Source organism: Mesoplodon mirus, assembly GCF_964341445.2.
Source record: "Mesoplodon mirus genome assembly, chromosome: 5".
Lineage (NCBI taxonomy): Eukaryota > Metazoa > Chordata > Mammalia > Artiodactyla > Ziphiidae > Mesoplodon > Mesoplodon mirus.
In genome coordinates, this window is record NC_138980.1 from 142,487,300 (window position 1) to 142,514,177 (window position 26,878).

The window sequence follows — 26,878 nt, forward strand, 5'->3', positions numbered from 1 at the left end:
ATAGAAATAAAGACAAATAATGACATGAAGGGCATGATAGTTTATTTTAAAAAATTGTACCACACTGATCATAATGACCAGCATACACATTATGATGGCTTTTCTCTTGGGTATTAACATTGCAGTATTTTTGTATACTGAAATGTTTCAATAGGACCAAGAACGTTAGAGATATAAAGATCTTAGATGAAAATGAACACTAATAATTCCGGTGTCCTACCCCACAGAATTAATTTAAACCCCTTATGAATCAGTGGCATTATAATGTTATATAGTTATGAAGAATGAAAGTTCTCTTCTAAATAGGCAGCATGAACTTATACTTCCTTTTTCTTTAATCTTTAGTTTTTATAATTTAAGCTATGTCCACCCTGGCCAAAGCACAATCATACAAGACGCCTCAGATAATTTCAATGCTACCATTGCAAAGTTTAGTGATTTTTACTTAAACAAACAAACAAAAATCAAACCACTGCCAAAAAAGGAGGCAAGTAAAACTGATTTTCCAATCATCTGAAAAGCATAGTGCTTATTTGTCCAATACAGACTCAAACTTAAATTAAATGCTATCATTATAATCTCCAAACTTCTGCAATAACATTTATATATATATATATATATATACACACACATATATATATATATACACACATATATATATATACACACACATATATATATATATGGGTTTTGTTTATAGAACTGTATTTTTCAATCAACAAGAGAAAGTTATTTTTTAAAGAACAATATATTTGGTTACAGTTCCACATGTTGGTAGTAGAGACAAAGCCACATGATGTTAAATCTGGCTCTAAGTTTCCTAAGGTATAAAGTTTTGATCAAAATTATGATACCCTGATCTTAAAAATTCAACCCATGTGAGATTACTTTTCAGAGTAAATATGCTGTTGAGTAATCATTTCAATAACCTTCTCTTTGTATGACTATCTGCAAATTGACCCTGTTCTTTAATCGATGTGACTCACCAGCATTTCAAACTGACCTCTTTACTTCTGTGCTACCATTTTCATACCCAGGGATTTCTGAGGCAGCATAAGTTTGACTTCATTAAAAACAGTAAATACTTTAACCTTTCAGTGACAGTTTTTAAATCTGTAAACTCAAGAATCACATTATTGAGCTCAGCAACTATAAAAACATTGAGATTTTGGCATTTCTAACCAGAATCTCTTTGTGCTTTTTAAATTAAGCTGCTTTTGAATCGTTTTGGTATTTATCAGCCATCGTATTTCCCTTATAATAATAAAAGAATATACTTAAAGTAATTTTTAAGGTTAAATGTTCTGGGGGCTTATCAATACTTAAAAACAGAAACAAAAACAATTACTTTTTTCCGTCAGCATTTGGAATAGCAGAAATTATTTCTGGTCCCTCCTTAGATCAACCAACACTACTTTTCATCACGTATAACACTGAATTTTACAGACATCCCTGAAAAGTTTTTGATTAAGTAAACGAGTGAATCACAGTGGAGTCTCCATCAGTTAACAGTGTAGATCCAGTAACAAAACAAAACAAAACAGAACAAAAATTACACTGAATGTTAAAAGAAAATCTTCAAGCTAAAAGAAAAAAAAGAAAAGAAAACCCTCCTAAGAATTAAAACCGAGTGTGTGTTGTCACTGATTCTGTGCTCGTGTCTCCAATTGATTAGACTCCTTCTCTGGGTTATAAGACATGTTCGATGAAATCTCCACACCAAGTTTCCAGGACACTTGAGCGAAGAGGCTATGCTACTGTAGCATCTAAGGGAACAGAGTGGCACCGTTTTCTTCCCTAACAGACACCACATCCAAAGATGAGCATGCGTGTCCCTCCACTGGGCTCACCAGCAGGTATCAGGAGACAAAACTTGCTGGGCAAACTGATGACAGCTGATCCTCCCACCCCACCCCCAGCATCAAGAGGAGGTTCCCGGCAGTTTGTCATTATGTGCACTGGCCTTTCACTCTTTCAGTCAGAAAGTTGTGGTTACTTTAAAAAGGGGGTGGGCGGGTGGAGAAATGAAAAAACCAAGAGTCTAAAGGCACAAAGTCGCATAGCTGCTCTAGTTGGAGTTTGTAAACAGAGAATAAGTTGAATTTAGGTAATCCCAATCTGTGAGAGTAAAAAGGCATCCACAGCAGGCTTTTATCCAGCCAGCTTCTTTGAGACCCTTCATGGGTTTTGAGGTCTACAAAGTATGCACTAAAATACCCATACTTCAAAAAGCAATAAGGCAAAGAGTATAATCATTATTCCAAAAGTTACAATGGTAGTGTAGGCATACATAGTATAATTTAGTTACAATGTGTGGTACTGTTTCTATTATATAACCATATTAACTGCTTCTTTCCTACATAATTATATATTCAGCCGAGTTTCAATTGAACACAAAACCATCCTTGTACCACTGCTGACAGTTGGCAATAGCTCTTTGATAGCAGTTTTTATTCTGCTGTAGAAATTATCCTTGAACTGAAAAAAAAGTCCATAATCCAACCTCCAGTCATTAAACACTATCATATTTGTGAAGAGCCTCTTCCAACTTCTGCGTCACTTTTTGGAAAAATATTATTTGTTGTTGTAAGAAATGCTGCATCTGTGATTTAAAGTCTCTTACTCGAATTTGATGGAAGTGGTGAATTTCTGCCAAAGTGGCAAAAGAAATAGTGTTACAGCGATCCTGAATGCCATCAGCCTTCTGGACCTCCATCTTCCCTTCTTCCACGTGTCGCCTACTCTCCTTTACTTTGGTAAGAGCTCCTGTAGTTAAAAAAAAAAATTAATTAAAAAATATGTATGTATCCCAGTGGTACAGCTACATAGTAAACAGAATGCTGGGCATTATAAATACTTGCCTGAACTATTTTAAAGTCCTTTGGCGTTTAAAGGGTTGACTATAATCACTTATTAAAAAAGAAGAAATCTGGTAAAGTTTCTGAAAACACCTCCATTGCTGCAACTTCACTTATCAAAACCAGCTTTTGCCATTGACCAAGTAGCTACAGCATGTTTCATCTCTTGCAAGCAGAGAAACTATAAACGACAGATATCAAACTGCAAGGAATTGTCCCTAAAAAGACAAACTAAGCAACTCTGCAGTTTTAACATTCTTAAGAGAAAAGGTGTGACACCATTATATACGCATATATTAAGAGAGGCATTTATAAAGGGGAGAATACTGCATGCATGCCTGGTTTTGACTCCACATTCTATCAGGAGACCCATACCTGCAGCATAATGGCCCTGTGAAGTAAAAAATTTGCCTCCTTTTCTTTCTTTTCTTTGTTTTTTTTGGCCACGTGGCATGCGGGATCTTAGTTCTCCAACCAGGGATCAAACCCATGCCCTGAGCTGCACTGGAAGCTCAGAGTCCTAACCACTGGACTGCCAGGGAAGTCCCTCGCCTCCTTTTCTTTAGGAGCTGTAAAGATCGGTGAGTTTTGAGTCTGCCCTAGTGATGATCTGGGAATGAAGCCAGAGGGTGTCATAGCCTCCAGTCAAGAAATGTCACCAGAGGGTGTGTGCCAGGAGGAGGGAAGAGGACGGTCTCTGTGGCAGGTGCCATATGAGGGCAGACCCTCCCCTAGAAGCATAGTCATATGAAAACACAAAAGGCTGAGGATGCTTAGGGGGTAGGAAAAATAAAGACTATTCATGGGTTCGTAAAAGTGATAAAGCTCAGATCACTTGAGCACAGCCAGCTCAAGAATCCAGATTACCTGACTCCACGTGGCACCCATTCTACTAAACCATGATGACAGAGAGAAACGTCTAGGACACCTGGCTTGGTGGTCTGCGGACATGGTGATGCTACAGCGGGGAAAGGTAGCCTGTTTAGAAGGCAGTGGGGAAGCTGAGCAACTTTGTTGTGGAAATGTTCAGTTTTAGCTGATGGTGAAATATACAGGGGAAAAGCCCTATATCTAAATTTCTTCAAATCTACCAAATAATATAGAGTAAACCTAGTATTAAATACAACGCTTAGAGCCTAAACAGCGTCCTTTTTTTTTTTTTGGCACAGCTCAAAGACCCAAGAAATTAAAACCCACCGACAACAAATGTTATAGCTACATATGTATGTATGTATATTTGCATTTATTTATTCTAAAGAAGATCTTTACTTGAAAAGCAGGAGAGCCCTGGAGCAGAGAGAATACTCTGCTTCCCCTGTGACCACACAGCGGAGATGCCGTTCGTGTTAGCAGAGCTACAGGAAGACCCCTGACCCATTCCCCTAAGAAGCCATCGCCCTGAAAATACAGCCCTGTTAACATTTTCCTCATGGCAGACGGGACTCGGGAAGCAGTGAAACCTGCCTGCTTGTGGTCTCAATACTAAACAGAGAAAGAGCGCTCCCCCTCAGAGAGAGAAAATAATTTTTTGTAGCAAACTTATGTTCATTATATTTGTACAAGTGTCCTGTCCCAGTTTATATGTAAAAATTGAAGTTGAAGAGACCAGGAAAGCATGAGACAGAAAACTAAAAAAGAAAAGAAAAATATTTCAAAAAGATGGCTGAGAATATGAAATTTATGTTTCAAATGGTTGAGAGTGAGAACAAGAAGTCAAGAGAGCCAAGTCTCAGGAGCTCTGACTGTTCATGTGATTCGGGGCCGAGGTGCCGGGCCCACCGTGTGAACACAGAGGACAGGCGCCGGCGCCCTGCCCCCGCAGACCCCCGGGCAGCTGTGCAGCAGCTGTGGCCTGTCCTGCGAATATGCTGCAGGTATTACTTGTTCTAGTTACTAGAGTCCAGCACAGAGGAGCTCGGAAACCTGGCCCTGAGTTGTGCCAATGTCAATGAACCTGCAGCTTGTCAGACTCCAGATGAGATCACCATATTCTCAGAAATGACATTCTATTACACAGAACTGCAGACTGCAGACGTGCATCCATAAAACCAACTTACAAATGAACAGGACTGAAGTTTTCACAACTTGAATCACATTGGCATACATTTTCAAAACTCCTGGACACAGTACAAGTAGATTAAATCTCTGCAAGGTCTGAAGGCCTTTTGGCATTTGACACCTTTAAGCTTTCTGAGTGTACATACTAAAGGAGCCGAGAATTTAAGACTCACTTTTCTCCCAACTATAAGTTTATTTACTAAATAACACAGAGCCCCAAACAGTTGGGCTCTGGGGCTAGAATCTCAGCTTGTTTACCAACATTTATGGAGGGTCTAACGTGTAGAGCAAAGAGCTGGCACACGGGGGGACTCACAAGAAATGTTCAAGTCCCCACCCTCCGGAAGCGCTCGAGGAAATCACCTCGCAAAGCACACTGAGGACAGGCACACAACCATGACACGAAGTGAAACAGGACCACAAAGCACAGAATTCTGCATAGGAGCTGAATATGGCTTTCTCCAAGATAACATGATTGTGTCACAAGGGAAAATGCGCGGAGGGCCTGCTACGTGCCAGGCAGTGCTGTGGACAAAGCGGGGAGGAGTGGGGAGAGGCAGGGAACAGGCGTAGATAACAGTAAATGGTAGCGGCCAAAGATAGTCACAATATAGGCGAGGCACTTTCCGTGTACCAACTCTAGCCCTGCTGCTACTTTGCAACAGACATTACTGCTATTTTATGACAAGGGAACTGAGAAAGCCACCCAACCTCTTTGAGTCTCAAAGTCAGCGGTAACCCAGTAAGGGGCAGAGGAGATGGGATCTGAGTGTACAGTGACTTCAAAGCAAACACTACAAATATTCAGAAAAGAAACTGGAGCCTGAATAGGCAAAAAAGCAAGGTGGGCGCTGGTGAGCAGGGTGCAGGGGATAAGGGCTGGGCCACTGAGGATCAGCTATCCCCTCTCCTCCCCTTGACCCCAGGCCTCCCCACCCCCTGCCCTTCTCCCTTCCCACCTTCCTTGCAGGTCCCGGACTTTTATTCTGACATGCAAGTCAGAAGACCTTGTGAGTATGTAAAATAAACCATATAGGTTTTGAAAATTTTCCTCTGGAATCTTACCAACCTCATTCAATTCACTAATTGTACCTGCAAAGCCTTTTAATATTTATAAGATGTCTGATTTTAATATTTATAAGATGTCTGATTTTCTTATCTTTGTAGCATATGATTAGGATGCCACAAAACAAAACATCGAAAAAGCAGCACATATTTCATTATTTTGAAAATGTAAGCTCAGACTTACATAGGGGAGGGGGGCCTCTCTCCCCCTGCCCCCCTCCCGACTTAGATTCTACTGGAAAATTATATAAATTAAGAACTACCACCAAAAATAGTAACATACAACCCCTGGATGGGCTTTGCCTTTGTTTGCTCTAGTGCAGTTGGACATCCCAGCAAAAAATTACTTTATTTTGCAAACTAGGAAGGACAGAAAAAAACACTGAGAGTAAGCACCCAAAGGCCAATTTTACTTGGAATTTTGGTTTAACGCACTTAATGCAATTCAAATCCATTAGCATAATGCATCAGGATTGCAAGTAGCAAGGAAATAGGAGGAGATATAAGATATGTTTTTTAAAAAGAGACATACTTCCTACTTTAGGGACTATTTTTTGATGTGACAAGATTTACATGCCTGAAACCATTAAAAATCTATACAAGGTAGCATATGTATCAAACAGCATTCTATGAATGTACAAACTCTGGTAGAAGAGTGAGTGCTAGGTGTAATCAAGGAAGATCATGTCTCCACAAGACGGGACCCACGAATTTAGAGCAAGTTTTAAAACAACAACAGCAACAACCTCTTTTAACTAAAATGTAGCTAAACTGATTTTCCCCCAGATCCACCTTCAGAAGAAAAATGATTAACAATAAAACAGGCTGATAGCAGTATACTTTTTTTGCGGGGGGGCTGCACTGGGTCTTTGTTGCTGCGCGCAGGATTTCTCTAGTTGTGGCGAGCAGGGGCTACTCTTCATTGCGGTGCGCGGTCTTCTCATTGCAGTGGCTTCTCTTGTTGCGGAGCACGGGCTCTAGGCGCATGGGCTCAGTAGTTGTGGCACACGGGCTCAGTAGTTGTGGCGCATGGGCTCTAGAGTGCAGGCTCGGTAGTTGTGGCGCACGGGCTTAGTTGCTCCGTGGCATGTAAGATCTTCCTGGACCAGGGCTCGAACCCGTGTCCCCTGCATTGGCAGGCGGATTCTTAACCACTGCACCACCAGGGAAGTCCCAGCAATATACTTTTTGAAAAATCATAAGAGTTCCTGAGTTTAGACAGCAGTCCAGTTCTTCTCTAAGCAGCTGGCTGTTAACGTTCAGGATGACAACCCCAAAGACCTTCAACACCAAACCCCCCAAAAAGAAAGGTATCTTTTGTAAAGTATTATTCAAAGTTTAACACTTGGGGACTGACAAACAGAACCATTGGGTTAGGCAAAAAGTTCACTCGGGTTTTCCGTAACATCTTAAGGAAAAACCCAAACGAACTTTTTGGCCAGTCCAGTACTTTCTGGAGTCTCCCTGAAGCTTCCCTCTTACCCCCCTTCTACCCACTGCATTTCTAAATTCTGGGTTCTCTCAAGATCAAAGTGGGTACATACTTTTCCAATAGAAATTATATTACAAACATTGGTTAGATGTAAGAAAAATAGTTTAAGTAATAGAACTAGCACTTGGGTTTGGTCACAAATGGCGTGTTCTCGCAGTTTGCCGATTCTCAAACTGGGAATTATCTGTACACACTTCTACGCTTCACATATTTTCATACTTAAAATATTAAGTATCACAAGGAAGGCAGAGATAGCCACATTTTCAATCAGGTTTAGCTTCTAAGGAGTGAGAGTTGGAGAAAGAAAACTACTGGAGCACAGTTAGATCACACCAGACTTGCTACTTCTAGGACGGCTTAAAAAATTAATTTGTAGCTTAAGAAACAACTGCAGAGGTACAATGTAACCAGCTGTAGAGTTGTAACGAAGCATTACAGCATATTTTTAAGTGTTCTCTCAGCCGTACTGCATTTTTTACCAAACCCAAGAGGAGTGTACATAAAAGCTAAAACCATGGCCCAGAATCTAAAAAGCAAAGGGAACACACATTTTTATCATGCAATCAATAAAAAAACAGGCAAGGGTTTTCAAAACCTGTACTTTTTTGTGGCTAATTTAGAAGGTACCTATCCCCTGCCAGGCCTCTCCTCTCAAAAACATCACATTGCTAACTTGCCTTCATAACAGAAAAGTAAAATCAAAGAATTAAGGGAGAGAAATGATAAAATAAAGCCTAAGGTGAAAAGTAGTTACTGTTGTATTAAACAGAAGTCCCCATTAACACTCATGGGTAGGGCAGTGGTTTTAAAATGAAAGAAAATTAATGTCAAACCCATAGCTAGTGGGAAGTAGCCGCATAGCATAGGGAGATCAGCTCGGTGCTTTGTGTCCACCTAGAGGGGTGGGATAGGAAGGGTGGGAGGGACACACAAGAGGGAGGGGATATGGGGATATATGTATATGTATAGCTGATTCACTTTGTTATACAGCAGAAACACACCATTGTAAAGCAATTATACTCCAATAAAGATGTTTTAAAAAAATGAAAGAAAATTAGAAATAGGAGAGATCAGAGGGAAACACATTTTAGAATGGGAACCTATGTACATAACTGTAAAACTGTCTCTCAGGCTAAAAGACAGACATTATATGGAATAATATATGGGCAAAGTAAGATTTTACTATGAAAAGAAAATGGTGGAGGCAAGTATTAAATTCTGACATTAAATAAGAAGGGGCTGACAACACAGAGCAGTATTACATTCTTCATTTAAAAAAAAACAATAAGACAAAATAACAAGAAGGTAACAAATGAAAAATGGTACAGCCTCCCTAAGTTACACAACTGAAAATAAACTCTTAAAGTGTATTTGAGGTACGGGAAAAAGTATTAATGAAAGTGGGGCAATATATTTCCACCACACCCATGACTTTGCTCCCAAACAGGCAAAAGCAACCCAGCTCCCGTTCAGGACACCGGGCTGAGCTGGACACATTTCAGGTGTTTCTTCCTCAGAGGGTGGCAGAAAGGAACAAAGAGACAGCCCCTCTTAAAAAGGCTTCCAGGCTGAGAGGGAACCTTCAGCTGAGCACTCAACCTAATTATTAAATCAGTTGGACAAATTATTTAAATTTCTCCACAGGATAGAAGGTTCACCCAGGAAGTGATCACCCTAAGCCTTTATTCCAAAGGGTGGAGCAGGAACCCTGAGGACTTCCTTCTCATCCATCACTCCGTCCTGGTAAGGTACCCACTGGGGAAGCCGGGAGAGCTGATTCCTCAGTGAGAAGGGCAGAGGCAGGTCCCAGATTTTTTTTTAAATGCACAGTAGGGGCTTTAGATGAGTTTTTGGTACAGTTTTCTCAGTCTCTCTAACAAGAGGCTAAGTGACTTGTCCAAAGTCCCACAGCTAATTCCTGGCAAAGAACCCACCCTTCCTACCTGCCTGCCAGCCCTGCCACTTCCCACTTAACATACCAGGCAGAGTCTCTGCTCCACTCTGCTGAAAAGGGTCCTTCCTTTTCCACGTCTGGAGAGGTAAAAGGAAAACTAAACCCGTATTTCAACTTTGCTTTAGGACCTGCTATTAACAAAATCTCCCAGACTCCTTTGGCATTCTTAGCTGACTCTGTACATGCAAAATTCCTAACAGGTTCATCTTTATACTTATCGCAATTGCCCAGTCTCAGAGAAAGGCACTTTGCCTGCGTCACCATCACCAAACCCAGCAGAACTCATGTCCTAAATTCACTCCCAGCTCTCTCCTACCATCTGCTTGGTATCTTACATTGTGAGCACAGTTTTAAAGCATGCTCAGGCTGGAACGAGCATCCTGCTTCATAATCTGCATGCACTCAATTTCAGAGGAATATTGTACGTTTGTGGTGAACATAAAAACATAAAGAAATCAATCATATGACAAAGTTCATTAATATTATAACCTTAAAGGGCTCAAACTCAAACAAACTTATTTTATAGATTAATTACAATCCAGGAAGTCAGCACCATTTTTTCTTTCTTTCTTTTTTTATATTTATTTATTGATTGATTGATTGGCTGCGTTGGGTCTTCGTTGCCGCGCACAGGCTTTCTCTAGTTGCAGCGAGCGGGCGCTACTCTTCGTGTGGCGCGCGGGCTTCTCATTGCAGTGGCCTCTCTTGTTGTGGAGCAAGGACTTTAGGCGCGCAGGCTTTAGTAGTTGTGGCTCGCGGGCTCTACAGTGCAGGCTCAGTAGTTGTGGTGCACAGGCTGAGTTGCTCCACAGCATGTGGGATCTTCCCGGACCAGGGCTCGAACCCGCGTCCCCTGCATTGGCAGGCGGATTCTTAACCACTGCACCACCAGGGAAGTTCCAGCACCATTTTCAAAAGCATCACGTTATTTACACAGCATGCCATTAAATTATGTACATCAGTAAAACTGTTTAGGAAGCATTTTATTGCCATTTTGGTTTTTCTAAAATGAGAGCAGTGAAGCTCTGGTGTCATCTAGTCAATTAGCACATTTTAAGAACCCACTACCAGCTGAACTAAAGCACATTAGCAAATACAGTCACACTACATTAAACTCTGCTGTATCTTTGCTTCTGATTTGCAGAGAGAAAGCACTCTCCTGGCAACTTCTGACCCAGCAAAACTAGATGGGGGCAAAAAACCACTGCAGTGCCTCAGGCATTTTAACCAGGGAGGCCCTAAATTCAGCTGAAGAAGTTGTCCAGCTTCCTTTCAGTTTCCCTGGTTAAGGCCTCTCCTCCACCTCCCTCGGGCCCCCCAGGGCTTGCTGGCTGCTCCAAACGCTCCCAACCCACCAGTTTCTGCACCTGAACTTTGCCTTCCTTTCTTCAACCAAATCTCTTATTCTCAGTATGCTTTGTCCCTCCTCAGACCAATTATACAAAAGGCCCAGTCACTAAGCAACAGGGATCCAAAAAGCTACATTTTCTCCCTTAAAAAAAAAAAAAGCAAGCATTTTATTTAATTTTGAAATCATGAATGTGCCAGAAACATTAACTAGATTTTCTGTCTTCCCAGGGCCCTGCCCCAGAAAACCCAGACTTTGGCGTGAGGGACAGAACGGGAGACAGGCTGAAGGGCACGGGGACAGCTGCGCAGAAGTTGCCAGAGACTGGACTAGACCTGTTTTTCTTCATTCCCTCGTATGCGTAAAATGTTGAAAGAGAATGCTAATTTGGTCAACGTGGCCTACTTTGCTCTTATCCTCTCATCACTGGTACCCACCCCTCTGGGTCCCCGCTAACTCCCCATTAACTCTTTCCCCTCCCCTCCCCTTCCTCCTTTTTGGTCTCCACCCACACCCACTTGTTGACTCCTCCTTCCCCTCTCTGCTCCAATATTTACTTTTTGATTTTTTTTTTTTTTTTTGAGTAAAACGGCTCAAAAAACAAAGGCTGACATTACGTAACAGAGACAGGACGGCCGTCCATCCAGGCAAAACAGTCCCACGTGAGCACCTGCTCTATGCAAAAGCTGTGGTCTGCACCTCGCGGGGTCTCGTTTTCTTCTCTCAGAGGTGGCCAGGAAACTTAGACAAGGTAAGCAACTTTATGAGGTGTCAGCTGCACATGAACCTGGGCTGCCCAACTTCCCAGCCCGAGCAGTTCCCTGTACCTGCCCAACGGGGGATGCCTCCTCCCTGAGATCTCAAAGCCCCATGGACCAGCTCCGGTACACAGCACGCCACGCCAAGTCCTCCAGAAACCTCATCTCAGGGATAAGCAACCCCTGACCTGCCTCCAGGCCCTCAAAATTCTATTCCTGAATCACATCCTACTAAGTGGGCTCCAGATTGGGACCACATTAATAAACTCTGGAGGGCACGAATAGTACTTCTGAACTCAAGACAGTGACAGCAATTTTTTGAAGGGATTAAGTGTCCTTAGAGCCAAGAACTATCAAAATGCAAAGATATAATTAATTTAAAATTCACTTTCAATTCACAAAGAGAACTTTTGAGTCATTTTAAAAGGAGGGAAGAGGGTCTCGGGACAAGGATAATAAATTGCAAAAAGCAATAACAACAAAAACCTGGTTGCTTGATAATGAAAAAATTAATCATTTGAAGAACTCAAGCCTCTAAGCTTGGTTTGGTCCTGAAGGTACAAGAAGAAGTTGTTTGTTCTAGGTAAAAGCCTTATTATATCCTAATTAAGCAGTCCTTATAGCTTCATTCAGCAATCACCAGAAGTGGAAGGGCAGAATGGCATTTAGTATGAATGAAAGCGTTCACTTGAGTGTACCACATCTTAAAAGATTTGATTACTTTTACTCACTATGTACGTACATTCACACAGCTCACCTTGTTCCAAAAATGAAGAGGGAAATCACATGATTATATCTCCTGTGGCTCATTTGGTAAAATAGGCTGTTCATCGCTAGGAAATTTTACATATAATAAACGTTCTTATGTTTCAGCTGATACTGAATATTAAATCTGTGATAAAGATACTAGGGTGATAGATTCAAGAGAATTCTGTAAAAGTGTCTTTATTTCAGCAGCGTCTGGATACAATGGTGAAAATGTTGATTTGCCTATGTCCAAGCAGATACAGATAAAGACTTTAAAATCTGAGAATAGGAAAAGCATGTATCATTTTTTTCTTAAAGATTTTATACCCACAAAATCATAATAATATAAGGTAGAAAGAATATCCTTGATAATCATGAACATACAGTAAAACTTGAAAAAACAACTAATGTTATAAAACAGAATCCATATAATGGTTTAAATTCAGAGAATACAGTTGACAACTCAGGCCCATTGTTCATAGCTCCTAATTTCCCAATTCTTTTGTTTCCTGATATACATGCATGAATATTGGTCTGTACAAATAAAGCGGCATTAGATATGTTTGCAAGCTGCCAGCACTTTGAATTGAAATGACCTTTGACATACAACAAAACATACCTGTACCTAAGAGAAAAGTGAACTTTGGAAACTACCTTTAACCAAAGGTAAACCTTAGTTTCTTTTTTTCCCAGGAAGATAAAGGGAGGCCCAAGCTAAAATAAATCTAATAGAAGCTGCTAAACAGATAGGCCCCTCTATATGGGGCAGGAAGAGAGTGAGGTGGCACCGGCCCTTTAGAATGGAAACCAGGGAGATGTGAGCTACCCGCCCAAAGCCAGGATCCTTGATTGCCACGACTGCTTCTGAGAGGGCTGCAGTTCATACTACAGTTAGAGTAATATTTTCAAAGAATCTTTCTTTCCAGTATTCTTCTCAAATAATGTCTAGTTTTTAACTTTAGAATTGTAATTGTAAACCCTGGTGTTAACCAACTGCCATTTAAGCCATGGTGGGACTAGTGGTGAGCAGCCAGCCCAGCATTAATCGCTTTCCTTAGTGCTGTCTGCTGTGGCCCTTATGGCTGGAACTTCACATGGCTTTATAATCACTAAGATTTGGAGACAATTTCTAAATCAGCTGTTGTAAACTTAGGAACACTCTTGACCCTGGGGTTTTCCTGCTTCCTGACACTGGCAGGGACCAGGTTTCCACTGGCTCCGAGTCTTTACTCTGGCCACATCTGGACTTCCTGAACTAGTTGTAAATAACCAGCTGAAGCCAAAACAAAGCAGCTAGAAATATATCATTTTAAGACAGACATGAAATACAACTCAAAAAGCATGAAAACTTATAGATTACCCATGTTGACATTTACTAGTTTTTAAAGATGTCTTGCTGCAGGCAATAGGTGGGCTTTTGTGAAAATCACAGATGTCAATATAACTAAGTATAATTAAAAAAAAAAACCCAGAAAATAGGATTTCTAAGACTCCCTTCAGCCCCATTCCTTCTCTTTCCCTCTAATCCTTCTCCTTTTCCTAACCTGCCTATTTCTATTCCTGGCATCACTACTTTCTGTCACCCAAACGGAAAACTTCAAAGCCCGCCTCGAGCCTGGTCTACTAATAAGCCTCTGCCGGCCTGTACTCAGCCCACAGGAGCAGCTTCTTGGGGACCAGGCTGCACTCAGTGAGGGATGCCTCCAAGAGCTCACAGTTAGGTTTCTGTGGCTCACTTCCTGTCTGCCAAGTGGGGATAAAGAGAGAATATACCTCAAAATCTCCCATGAGGTTTAAATGGATATAATGCATATAAAATGTGAAACATCATGCCTGGCACACAGAAAGCCCCCAAAGTATGTTCCCTACTTTTATCACAATTCCGATGTCACTCTTCAGTTTCAAACCTTTAGTGGCTGTTGACTGCCTACAGGATAAAACTCAATTTTCTAGCAGACGTACTACTTACTATAGCATAAAGAGTACTGACCCAGGTCAAGGCAAAAAGTGAGCTCAAATGCTGTCTCCTCATTAGCTGTGTGATCCTGGAAATCACTTTACGTCCCCGATCCTCAGCTCCCACAGGTACCCAGCGGGGGAGTTAACAGCTGTGCTGGGTTCAATAGTATCTACGCCCCCCCCCCCACCCCAACAACATTCACATCCACCTGGACACCGTGACTGTGATCTTATTTGGAAACAGGGTCTTTGCACATGTAATTAGCTTAGGTAAGGCTGTCCTGCGTTAGGATGGGCCCTAAATCCAACTTGATTAGGAAGCATCCTTAAAAGGAAAGGAGACAAAGGGACACACAGGGAAACCGCCAGGTGAAGACGGAGGCAGACTGGAGCCAAGAACAGCAAGGAGTGCCGGCAACCACCAGAAGCTGGAAGGAGCCTCCCCTAGAGCCTTTGGAGGCAGCGTGGCCCTGCCGACACCTTCATTTTGGACTTCTAGACTCCAGAACTGTGTGTAAGAGAATAAATTTCTACCTTTTTTAAGCCACCCGGTTTGTGGTAACTTGTTTCAGCAGTCCTGGCAAACGAATACAACTGCTAATAGTTAATGCTTAAAGACATTTGCCATAGAAAGCGGTTATTCCATGGTCCACCCAAAGAAACGGAGACTGAGAGGAGGTGCTGGTGGGAACTCAGCCACACGCAGTTGTGCGTCCAGGCGCACTATCACCCTGCTGCTATACCCACTCCTGAACAGAATGAGACACAATGGATGTGACTGCCCGCAATGCTGCTGCTCACATAGCAAACAGCCAAAACTGGTGGCCACAGCTACACATACACCAGCTCCCTAACCTGCTGGGCCTCCAAGTCAAGGGCCAGCAAACGTTTTCTTTAAGGGTCAGATAGTAAATATTTGATGCTTTGCAGGACGAGGCAAAATCGAGGCTTATGTAACCATTAAAAATGGAACCTTTAAAAAATGTAAAAAGCATCCTTCGCTCAAGTGCTATAAACAAACAGGCAGCTGGGTGGGTTGGACCCGCAGGCTGTAGTCTGCAGACCCCTGCTCCATCTCCAAGCATCTCCACTGATGGCTCCACAGGCCCTAGTGTGCAGGTCATTTTACACTCCTTCCTGTCCCTTGCCCCACTCCTGGTGGCAAACAGCCCCTTCTGTCTCCTCCTGCCCACTCCCGCAGACACTGCCTCAGTTTAGGACTGCACCATGTCTTGCCTGACTCACTGCAAGAACTCCCCATCTTGCCCCACCCTGAGCCACCCTTCACACCTGTCTCCAGGACCTGCGCATCTAAAGTGCAGGCCCGACCACATCAATACCCTTGTCTGATCTTCCATGATGCTCCCCCCATCACCTCCAGCAGCACATCAAAATCACATGAAGACCTTTCTTAAGAACATCAATGTCTAGGCCACACATTCCTGACATTCAGATTCAACAGATCCAGGGTGGGGCCCATGTACAGCTAGCTGCAACCACTCCAAGGTTGACTGTGCGAGGCACCCAGAATTTAATCCCTGATGTTTGTACATATGGTTCCCTCTGCCCAGAATGCCCTTCCCTGCTCTGCCTACCAGGCCAACTTCCAACTGCTTTTCAAAACTCTTCTTAGACTGAGACTGGGAGAAGCCACCCCTGAACTCTCCCGTTCACTCTGCATAGCTAACCATGCCTGCCTCCTCTGTCCTACTTCACACCATGGCACGTGCCCACGACTGCATGAGTCACGCTGTACAGTGACAGCTAGCTCACCCTGTCAGCCTCCCTCACTGACCTGAGCCCTGGGCTTGCAGTGTATCAGCTTTCATATGCTTATCAAAGCTATCCGAAAGCATTCCCAAGATCAACCATGCACCTTCCATCAATGTTCCTCCAAAAGTCAAAATACAATTATCTTTCAAAGGGAAAACCAGTGCTACCACCCAAACCTCTAACACAAATGACGGCAACTCTCCATCCTCTGGACGCCCACGCACTCTTATTACACAGGCTCTAAGTCAGATCTACCTCCTATTTCAATCTCCTGCACACACATCCTCCCTCCCTCATGGAACTGCATCTTCCCTGAGGGCAAGTACCTCCTGCTCAACTCGATGCTCAGTGCTTTGTGTATGCAAGTCACTCAACAAGGTGAATGCACTCACTCTGGATCATATGCTTCGAATGAAGCAAAAGGGACCCCCGTAAAAGTACTATCATGAAGGCTTACCGAAGAGGAAAGAAGTGTATGATATACAAGTTTAAACACCAGGAATCAATATACAGTGAAACCTGAGGTACGTAATATTAATTTTTCTGGCACATAAAGCATTTTCAAACTTCCTCCCCGCTGTCCCAATGAATTTTGAAAAGTCATTTCGTAGAGACTTAAGTCTAAGACTTTTAAATTGCTCACATGTTAATGACTTCACCCATAAACCATATCCAGATCCTATCTTTATTTCCTGTACACTTTTAAACCCTGTTATCCATCATCATATAAATTGAAAAACAAAAACATTCTATGAATCACAGAAGAAATCTATTTCAAAATCAACCAAAAAATACTTACGGGAGTGACTACTTCATTAATTCAACAAGCATTCATTAAGTACTTATTATGCATGCACAAAACGGTGGAACTTCATACTAGAGGAACGTAAAAACTCTGATTCCCACACACTAACCAAGCAATGTATAGTCTCTGGCACACCAGTCAGCGTTCCATCAGTGATGGTGACTTGGAAAAGGGCTGGGATACTCCAAGGAAGAGGACTCGACCTGAGGCTTGACTGTGCATGTGCTGGGTGGGGGAGATGTGGAACAGAACGCAGGAGCCTGTCAGTCTCAAAGCATTACACTCAGGTCCTGGTGGCCCATCCCCACCTCCGTGCCACTCACGGCCTTCCTCATCTCAGCTGACGGAAACTCCATTCTTAGTGTTGGTGAAGCCAAAAACCAGAGTCACCCTTGATGACTCCTCTTCCTCTCAGGCGCCACATCTGATCCCTTAGGAAAACCTGCAGATTCTATCTCCAAAACATACCTACAGTGGGACCCCTCCTCACTGTCTCATCATCTCTCACCTGGATTGTTAGATGATTGGCTCCCTGCTCCTACCTTTGACCCCTCCCCCCTCCCCATTCTATTCTCAACACACCAACTGGACTAGGTCTCTTCCAAGGTCTACTGGTACATCATTCCTTCGCTCAAAACCTGCAATGGCTCCCTTCTCACTTGAGCTTTTACTCCAAATCCTGACAATGACCTCTAAAGCGCTATAAGCCGAACCTTCTGGGACCTCATCTCCTACTCAGACCCTCTTAGCTCCAAGTACCTGGCCTCCCCCCTGCCTGGCCAGCACACACCCATGCCAACGCCTTGGCTCTAGCTGTATGTTCTGCCTGAGAAGCTCTGCCCCATACCTGCTTGGTTAACTCCCTCACGTCCTCCAGGCCTCGGCTGAAATCTCACCTTCTCAGGGAGGCCTCAACCATCACCCCTGTCATTCTGCCTCCTGCCTCCCCATCCCCACTTGAACCGTTCCACTTTAATTTTTTCCCCTAACACATATCATCCTTTGACGTACATTATAATTACTGACTGTGTGTTTTCCCTTGTGGCTCCACCCTGCTAGAATGTAAGCGCCACAAGGGCAGTGACCTTTGTTTTGACTACTGATGAAACCCTAGCATCTTTACAGTGCCTGACCTACGATGGGCACTTAAATATTTGTTCAATAAAATCAGGTTTATCTTTCAGAGGATCCCATGAATAAATCGAATGATGTTAAGCTCCCCTCCGTAACCACTGTCTCCCTACCCGCTCAATAACACATAAAATTTCTTTATCAGAAGAGAAAAGTCACATCACAGTAAGAGGTGTAAAGTTCTAAGAAAAGGAGCAGAAATGACGTGGACTAAAACTCGTCCACACTGAAGTTTAACCAAGCTACAAATCCAACACCAACAATGCAAGACTGGTTCTACTTCCGGAGAGGAGACAGTACTTAGAACTCAAAGCGACGTACAGTTTGTAGGAGGGAAAAAGCCCGTCACACCTTCTCTCGTTGGTGGCCCTATTAATTACAACCTCATTGGGGTCGGAGGGAAGCTGCTCCAGCACCCAGCTCGCCTCAGCTTCGGAACACCTGGGAGCTCTCGCCCGCAGGCAAGAGGCCAGGTAGTCATCACTTTCACATCCGCAGCACCTGGCAGGGCAAGCCCTGCATGCATGTTTGCTGATCCAAACTAAACGTGCATGACTCTTCTTCACGTCAACTGATAAAGGATTTTCACACTCCTAGATTACACAGTCACATAAGCAAATAGAATGCTACTGAAACTAGCCTGAAACAACGTCGAAATGTTCATCATATACTTAGGAGTATTTTATTTTCAATGCAGGAACGATGCTATTAAAGTCAACCAACAAAACGATACCTAGAAAATCATGAACCTCACATTTACAGATGAGGGAACTGAAGCTCAGAAATGCCAGTGCTTTGTGCAAGGCCACAGTAATTTGGAGGAGGAGAGGGACTGGCGACAGCAAACTGGTGACCCCACTAACACTGACATTTATTCCTCTGTTACCATTTCTTCTGGTGTGCAATACAGGACAGCTGAGTTAAAATACAATGCTCAACTGCTATACCAATGCCCCCTTGGCATTTCATCCTTTTGCCTGCAATTCTGGTGGTAAAAGGCCACCAGGAGGGATGATAAGATCCCTGGAATTGCCATTTTAAAGGTACCATTTTACTTCGCAAAAATAAAGCATTTAAGTGAGCAGCTACTAAGAACCATAACATTTGATCCTCATGATAACCTTATGAGGAAGTGTTCCCACTTTGTCAATGCGAAAACAAGGCTTACAGAGGTTAGAACAGCTTACCCAAAGCTCCCCTCACATCACACACTGGTCGCCCAGATGCCAGGCTGACCCACAGTCTGTGGGGCTCTAGAGCCGACTCAGCTCCCTGTCAGACCTGGGCCAGCCCCGTCTCCTCTGTGTAGCCCTGGGGGCTCTCAGCAACCTGGCACACAGCTTCTCTGCCACTAGTCAAAAAACTCCATGAGGGGACTTCCTGGTGCTCCAGTGGTTAAGACTCCGTGCTTCCACGGCAGGGGACACGGGTTCGATCCCTGGTCAGGGAACTAAGCTCCAGCATGCTGCTTGGCGCAGCCAAGAAATAAAATTTAAAACAAACAAACAAACAAACTTCATGAGGATCAGAGTCCTGTCTGTCCCTCCTGCAGACACGAATCGAGTCTGTGCTCTGTAAATGCAGGATGACAGACAGTACAGGTCTTCCGGGCACAGTGTCTCTAAACAGAGCTAAGCATTATTGTGCTGAGCTGTGTGTGTGTGTGTGTGTGTGTGTGTGTGTGTGTGTGTGTGTGATCATCATAAATTGATGGCAAATCAAATCTAACTTGATATTACACTTTGGTTTTAAAACACTTTGAGAGACAATACAACAGATTTTTATTCAGCCTGAAAAGAGGGAGTGTAGTTTAAGAAAAGTGTCATGTTTGTATTGGTTGTTTGGGTTCCACACAGTCTTTGGAAATCCAAAGATGACCAGACAGGAGCCTGTGAGGAGGATACTTCTGAATAAAGAGGAAAGTCCAGCTGAGTCCAAGAGTCCTCAGAAGACTGTGGGTGGGAGTGTGGGTCCCCGCCTCCTTTGGGCTCTGTGGTGACCAGCCTAACAGACTGGGCTTCCTGGTGTGATTCTCACGAGGGCTTCGTGGCTCAAAAAAGAAGTCAGAGAAACCAATGACAGGGTGACGTGAGCAGTATCCCCACCTAGATCGTGACCAAGACTGTTGGTGGCCAGTCATGCTGACATTTTTTTTTTTTTTTTGCGGTACGCGGGCCCCTCACTGTTGTGGCCTCTCCCGTTGCGGAGCACAGGCTCCGGACGCACAGGCTCAGCGGCCATGGCTCATGGGCCCAGCCGCTCTGCGGCATGTGGGATCCTCCCGGACCGGGGCACGAACCCGTGTCCTCTGCATCGGCAGGCGGACTCTCAACCACTGCGCCACCACGGAAGCCCCATGCTGACATTTTAACCAAGGAATTCAGTCATCTATAACAAAAGTCCTAAAGGTAACCTCATCTTCACTAAGAAAATACAGTTGGGCCAAAGATTAAGGCCTGGAACTGAAGTTTTCTTAAAAAATAGCTGGGGATGGAAAGAGGGGAGAGGAGAAACGGGTGCAGTTAAGACGGGGCTAAAGCAAAAAAGATGAATGACCTCGGTTTCTAGCCGAGGTTTCAAAATAAGGATGAGCTTGTAAACAGCCCGCGTTTTAGACCTTTTCTCTGTATTCCTGGCACCACCCTCTCAGGGCTATTTTTAGCTACAGGAGAAAGGGGAGCAGAGAGGGAAGGGCTCACGGTGGCCCAGCCTCACCTCGTGTGCCCTGCCGGGACTCCGGCTATCTTTAATTAATGTCTGAGGGACATAAGACCGACCCTCCCTGTGCTGAAAGGAAGCACAATGGTGAAATTCTACCCCACAAGACTGATATGCCCACTACTGGTGTACCATTCCTGAGGTCCTGGGGCTGTTTTCTGTTCAAAAGAAGGCTCCATGTGGAACGTTTACAGAGGGCCGAGAAGTAGACCCTGCCTGCATGTTGAATTTACAGGTACAGGAAGCAGGGCTGCCTTGTGTATTTATCTAGTTCTGCATCCTCGCTTCACACACTGAGACTACATTTTACCAACCAATCACTCTTACAGGGTTTTACACCTTTTCTCTGGAATACAATTTCCCTTGAAAGGACTCCCTCTGGCTATCTAGTCCAGATTCATAAACAAAGATGAAACCAACATTTCTCATCATCTAATGTTACAGCCTTTCCCTTTTGCAATATTCCCCAAGAGGTAAGCCTAAAGCTTTTAAACCACCACAACTCGCTGCCATTCAGATTAAGCTTCATTAAATATTAGAGGTTAATCGTATCTTTGGAAACAGAACTGAATATGCTAGGAAACTGATGGTGAAATATATTCTATGTACCACCCCAAACTCAGCAAGGTCGGCAGTATAAAGGCACACTGCAGGCAGGGGCGATAAAGAGGGAAAGGATAAAAGGTTGCCATTTCAAGAAAAGACAATCAAGACCACAGGGTTACAAAGCTCACTGATAAGACCTGTGTAGACTGGTTAGTCCACGATCAATGAACTGCCCATGAACAAAAGAACTTAAGGGACTCCTGTGAAGACAAAGCAAAACATGAAGAAAATTCAAACAGGTTCTGAATTCCGCCTACTGTACTTCAAACTACAGCAAACTGCCTTCTTCCCACACTCAACTCCATTCACCGAAATAGGTCTGTTTATCTAAGACTTCATCAGTTGATGAAAAAAATCAGGATTCTAACCATTCCCTTTTCGCTGAAGGAAACACAAGGCTCTCTTCACTGTTGCAGAAAGTACTTATACTAAAACCATTATTAAGTTTAAGCGATGGTTTCGGTACTAACTAGAGTCAGAAAATCAGTCCACCACATTTGAGAGTATTTGAGTTTTCCACCCTCTTTCTGGAGCGGGTTCCTCACCAGCCTCAGATGTCCATCCTGAGACCAGTTGCATTTTCTTAATGGGACATGAAGGCAGGCTGTGAAGCAGGTGGACGTCCTCACACTGCAGAAATATTACTCACTGGTTGAGTGCCTGGGAAGTTCTGTAGAGGGATCTAGCAGGACCTGTTTCCCCTCCCACTTTTTATCGCCTAAGCCTATATGGAAAGGCGATGACCAAGAAAAAAGCAAACTATCTGGAAAGTATGTGAAAAGATCATCAATTTGCCGGGGAAACTTATGACAGGACTGACAGTTAAACTATGGCCAACGGGTCCAGCTCGACACTCTCCAATTAGAACCTGCAGCGGGGATGGAAACATTCCTCCCCTCTGTTGTCCAATATGGTAGCCGCTAGCTATATAAAACACTTGAAATATAGCTAGTGTGACTAAGGAACTGAACTTTATTTTAACTAACTTAAATAGTCCCACGTGGCTTGCAGACCCAGCATGGAACAGCCCAGGTTCAGAACGCTAGGAAAGTTGGCTGATAGCAGCAGTCTCCTGGATAGGAAAAAGGCTCAGAGGAGCCTACTGTTCCTGTCCTTTCCCCCAGAATTAAGGGGGGAGAAAACTAATTAACTCCCCTTCTTAACTGCTTTAGTAATTGAAAAGCACTTTCTAATCATTTTCTGACTCAACTGAATGTGGGTCTCTTAATATATGATTAGAACACGTAAAATGTAAAAGTGGTGAAACTGTTTTTCTCTTACTGTAAACAATGAAGACTTAAGACTTGAAATAACTATTTTGAATTTTTAAATTTCTCCCAAGTTGAAATATAAACTTTGGACCAAATACTTACAACAAAAGATTGTATACGCTGCTTAAAGATTTTCACTTTTTTTTTTTTTTTTGGCTCTCCTCTCAAAAGTCACAGTAAGGCCTCTGATACGATTACATTTTGAGGTCTTGGAGGAAAAAACAACTTGCAAACAAAATCCCCAAGTGCTCAGACTAAGAACGATTCATTCCAACAGCAACTGTGTACAGGGCGTGTGGGGGGAGGTGTCTGAGCTGCTCTTTACCACCACGTGAACATCCAGAACATGTTCAAAAAGCTTTAGCCTGGCTAAAGCTCGTCTGCATTCCTAAAAATGGCCAGCACTAGCATCCTTAATAAACGCTGGCTGTAAACAAATGCTTTTAGCCTATGTACTGCACACTATAGCTTTAAATGGCAGTACATTCTAAAGACACGTCATCTAGGGACACAGGTTCCCTGTACGTTACACGCCAAGGCTACACCAGAAACAAACTACGTTGAACATCAACTGGTGTTCTTTCTGAAGTTTCTAAAGATTATGTTTAGTGCCCTTGAATTGTTTAAACAACGTAAAAATGGTACTGGTTTTAATGAAGGAAGTTTCTCAAATCCCAGCAGGAAACAATTTTAGTTCTAGGGTTAAAAAAATAAACTATGTACACGGTTTGACAGGCTACATATAAACTCAAAGTAGACCTTAGAGCAAACATCACACCTTTTCTAATAAATAATTTCAACGGCAGAGCACCTGACAAGACTCAGTGTGTGGTCTGATGACAGTAAAGCCAGTGAATGGATGGATGAAACCCTGTAGTAGCCAGTCTCCCGTGTGTGGCTGCAGGAGTCTGTCCTGGCTCCACCCTTTCAACTATTTACCAACAATTTGCATAAACTTACAGAAACAGTTAAAAAGGCGTCCAGCACTGATGTTAACACAATGGAATTTAAACGTAAGGTCCTGCATTAAAGGCTCAAAGAGCCAGTTGCACCAGCACCATCCAAAACGTCAAGGATTCACAGCAATTTATGCAAAAAAAAGCATAACGAATGTAGATGCAGGTTCAGTGAAGGTCAAAAGTGATATGGCTGCTCAAATAGCTAATTCAACCTTACACTGCACTTACAAAATGTAAATTGCCAAGAAAGTTACTGGTCTCTACTAAAACTAGTACTGCAGATGTTTGGGGTGCATTTGATCAGGGGCAACGCCAAGATCAACGTGTCTGAAGGACCCCCCTTTGGTAAGTTAGAAGACTGTCACATACTTGGAAGGGGAAGGACTGCAGCAGAGGGGAAGGAAGCTGCTGTCCCCAGAGGTCTGAAGGGCTGACATGTTGGTGAGAAATAGACTTATGTTGTGTGGTTCCAGGGAACAGAAAGAGAATCAAGAGAGGCGAGTTTTAGTTGAATACCAGGAAGAATAGGTCAAAGATCAGGGCTGTTCATAAAGGGACTGGCCCACATGGCAGGGCAGAGAGCATCTCATTACTGAAGGCCAGGCCTGGTGGCCCAAGGTTTCCACCACCTCAGGAAGGTAGTTAGGTGACTCCCTCTTCCCTCTCCACACTGAACAGAAGACATTCACAGGCAAGGCTGCCTCCCTAACTCCACCCCCTCCCCATTCTCCCTCAAGGCATGCTATCAGAAGTTAGTGACTAACGTTAAGTCAGGAATTACTAATTTATTTATTGCAGACTGTAAAAAAACAATCTGCAAACCTCAGTGCTTTAACAATAGTTAGGGACTCTAACAACTACTAACAAAACAAGCTCTGACAGGCAGCTAGGCAGCTAACTCACTGGGATACCAGAAACACTGCTCTCAGACACAATCCTCAGAGATTCTATACATTCTACATAGCTTCCCTGCATCATTCTCCTAAATAATATACTTAATTTCAGTCTGTTAATAGACTCCAAACTCAAAATGACCGAACCTAAAGAGATTAATTTTCTTAAAACTTCCTGAAATTAGAGTGAGTCTTTTACCTCATTTTACAAAGGTTGCAAGCAAGAAGCCTGTGCAGGAAATTCCTAAGCTGCCCCAGCTAGTACCTCAGAGAACTGACCCTAACGTCTACCAACGCAGTGACTGAGTGGTGTGCAGGGTGAAAGCAGAACTTACCTTTATTTGCAGATATCCATTCTCCCCCCCTTATTTCCACACTTCCGGGAACCCACGACTAAGTGACACTGCCAGTGTCCAAATGGATGCCTAACATGGTTTGGGTCCCCTTCTAATTCTACCCTAGACACAAGATTACAGATCCCAGAAGCTCATTACCCAACTATTCAAACTCTAAAATGACAGCACTGTCATCAAAAGTACTCTCAGAAACTCCTCTGAAGAGTACCGGCGCCCTGTCCGCAAATATTTTAAGGAGGAAGCTACCGGCCCACAATCCGCCCTATGCTCAGGGCACCGCTTGGCTGTCCACATCCCTGCTGTATTCCCGACCTGTGGGATATTAACCTCAAACAGACGATGGTAGTTCTGTCAAAGTCACCCTTTCAGCCTGAACAACACATTCCACACCACCTGCTCTAAAGGCCAGGCTTTACCTTTCTGAACGTGGATGATGTCGGGGAAGTTGGCCAGGTGCCCCTGATACAGCGCTAACAGGTCCATGACGGGGTCCAGATCCTGCCTGGGCTGCTCGGCGAAGAGCTCGCCGATGGCGTCGTAGGCATCTCCGGTGAAGGCGATGGCCTGGTTCAGGCCGGCCGAGAAGGCCTGCTGGTCCAGCTCAAAGGCCTGGCTGAGGCCGCGGAAGGACTGGCCCACCTTCTGATACTCCTTCTTGAAGCCCGTCACCTGCTTGCGTGCGAATTCATTGGCCGTGTGGTTGAGCTGCAGCGCGCTGTCGTCCATCTTCTTGGTGAAGCACTTGAAGCCGTCGATCTTGCTCTCCACCTCCTGCAGGTCGAGGGCGGCGGCGGGGGGTGTGCTCAGGGTCAGGAAGAAGTTGGCGCCCACCATCTCATCCTTCTCGGCCTTCCTCTTGCCCTGTTTCCAGGCCTTCTCGTCGGTGCTGCTGGGGCAGGTCAGGAAGTGCTGGAAGACGTCGCACTGCGCCAGCACCGGGTGGCTGGCCATGTGGTTCATCCACCAGATCAGGCCCTTCCTGCGCTTGGAGATGAAGTCCTCCTCGAAGCGGCCGGTGGCCTGCTTCTCGGGCAGGTGGGGCACCGAGATGACGGGGAACTTCTCGGCCAGGCGCGCATACAGCCAGTCAAAGTGCTTGTAGCGCCGGTGCACTGGCACCTGCGTGTGCGTGGGCACCAGCTTGTAGGAGATGTAGCTCTTCATGCCCTTAAACTTGGTCTGCTTGGTGGGGTCGTCGATGGTGCACTGGAAGGGGTAGGGGTTCTCCTGCCACTCGGGGCCGTAGGGCCCCAGCACCACGCACAGCTTGTCCCCGTCCTTCACGAAGCCCGACGCCTCGCCCAGCACGAAAGCCTCCCCGCCCGACTTGACGAAGGTGGAGAAGCGGTTGAGGTTGCGGCTCACGGTGGCCGAGCTCTTGGCCCCCGACGGGTGGTGCTGCGGGGCCGCCGAGCCGCCGCGGGAGCCCAGCGACAAATCGGTGCGCGTAGACAGGCGGTAGCGGCCCGCAGCGCCGACGCCCCCCGACGACGAGCCGTCGAGGTCCGGGTACGCGCCGCTGCCCAGCACGCCAGGCTCGTCAGCCACCGTGGAGCTGTCGTCCCACTCGTCGTCCCAGTCATCGTCGCTCCCCTGGCTGGCTTGGTAGCCGCCGCCGTAGAGCTGCTGCGGCGACGGCTGCAGGGCACCCCCGCCATACGAGAAGCCAGCGCCCGGCGGCTGGAAGGTGCTCGGCGGTGGCGCCTGCTGCGGTTGCAGCAGCGGCTGGAAGGCGTCGGGCGTCGGCTTGAAGGAGGCGGGCGGCACGGCGGGCAGGGGCTCGAAACCGCCGGGTGGCACGTTGGCGTAGCGGGCCGGGGCGCCCGGGCCGCCGTCGCCCGCCGGGCCGGGCTCGGGGGCTCGGATCACCTGCACGTACGAGGCCGGGAAGAGGCCGCGGTCCCCGCGGCTGTTGATCCCCTCGAGCCAGCCCTCTATGTCCTGCTCGCTGCACAGGCTCAGCACCTCGTGCTCCCGCAGCGAGATCTCGCCCGGGTTCTCCGACCTGAAGTCGTACAGCGCCCGGGCGCGCAGCGCCATGGTCCCGGCGCCCCGGAGGGCTGCCCCCGACTCCTGGCGCCCCGAGCCTGGTGCCGGCCCGAGGGGGCCGCGGTGGTGCCCGCGCCC

The 26,878-nt window shown here is 45.0% G+C and overlaps 1 protein-coding gene across 1 annotated transcript; it reads right to left on the reverse strand.

Annotated features, from left to right (window-relative positions):
• Positions 1–26,878, reverse strand: SNX18 (sorting nexin 18). Its single transcript, XM_082621945.1, has 2 exons — positions 25,168–26,878; positions 1–2,766 (listed from the first exon to the last, which is right to left on the reverse strand). The coding sequence occupies exons 1-2, from the start codon at positions 26,789–26,791 to the stop codon at positions 2,513–2,515; spliced, it is 1,878 nt and encodes a 625-aa protein (XP_082478071.1). The 5' UTR covers positions 26,792–26,878; the 3' UTR covers positions 1–2,512.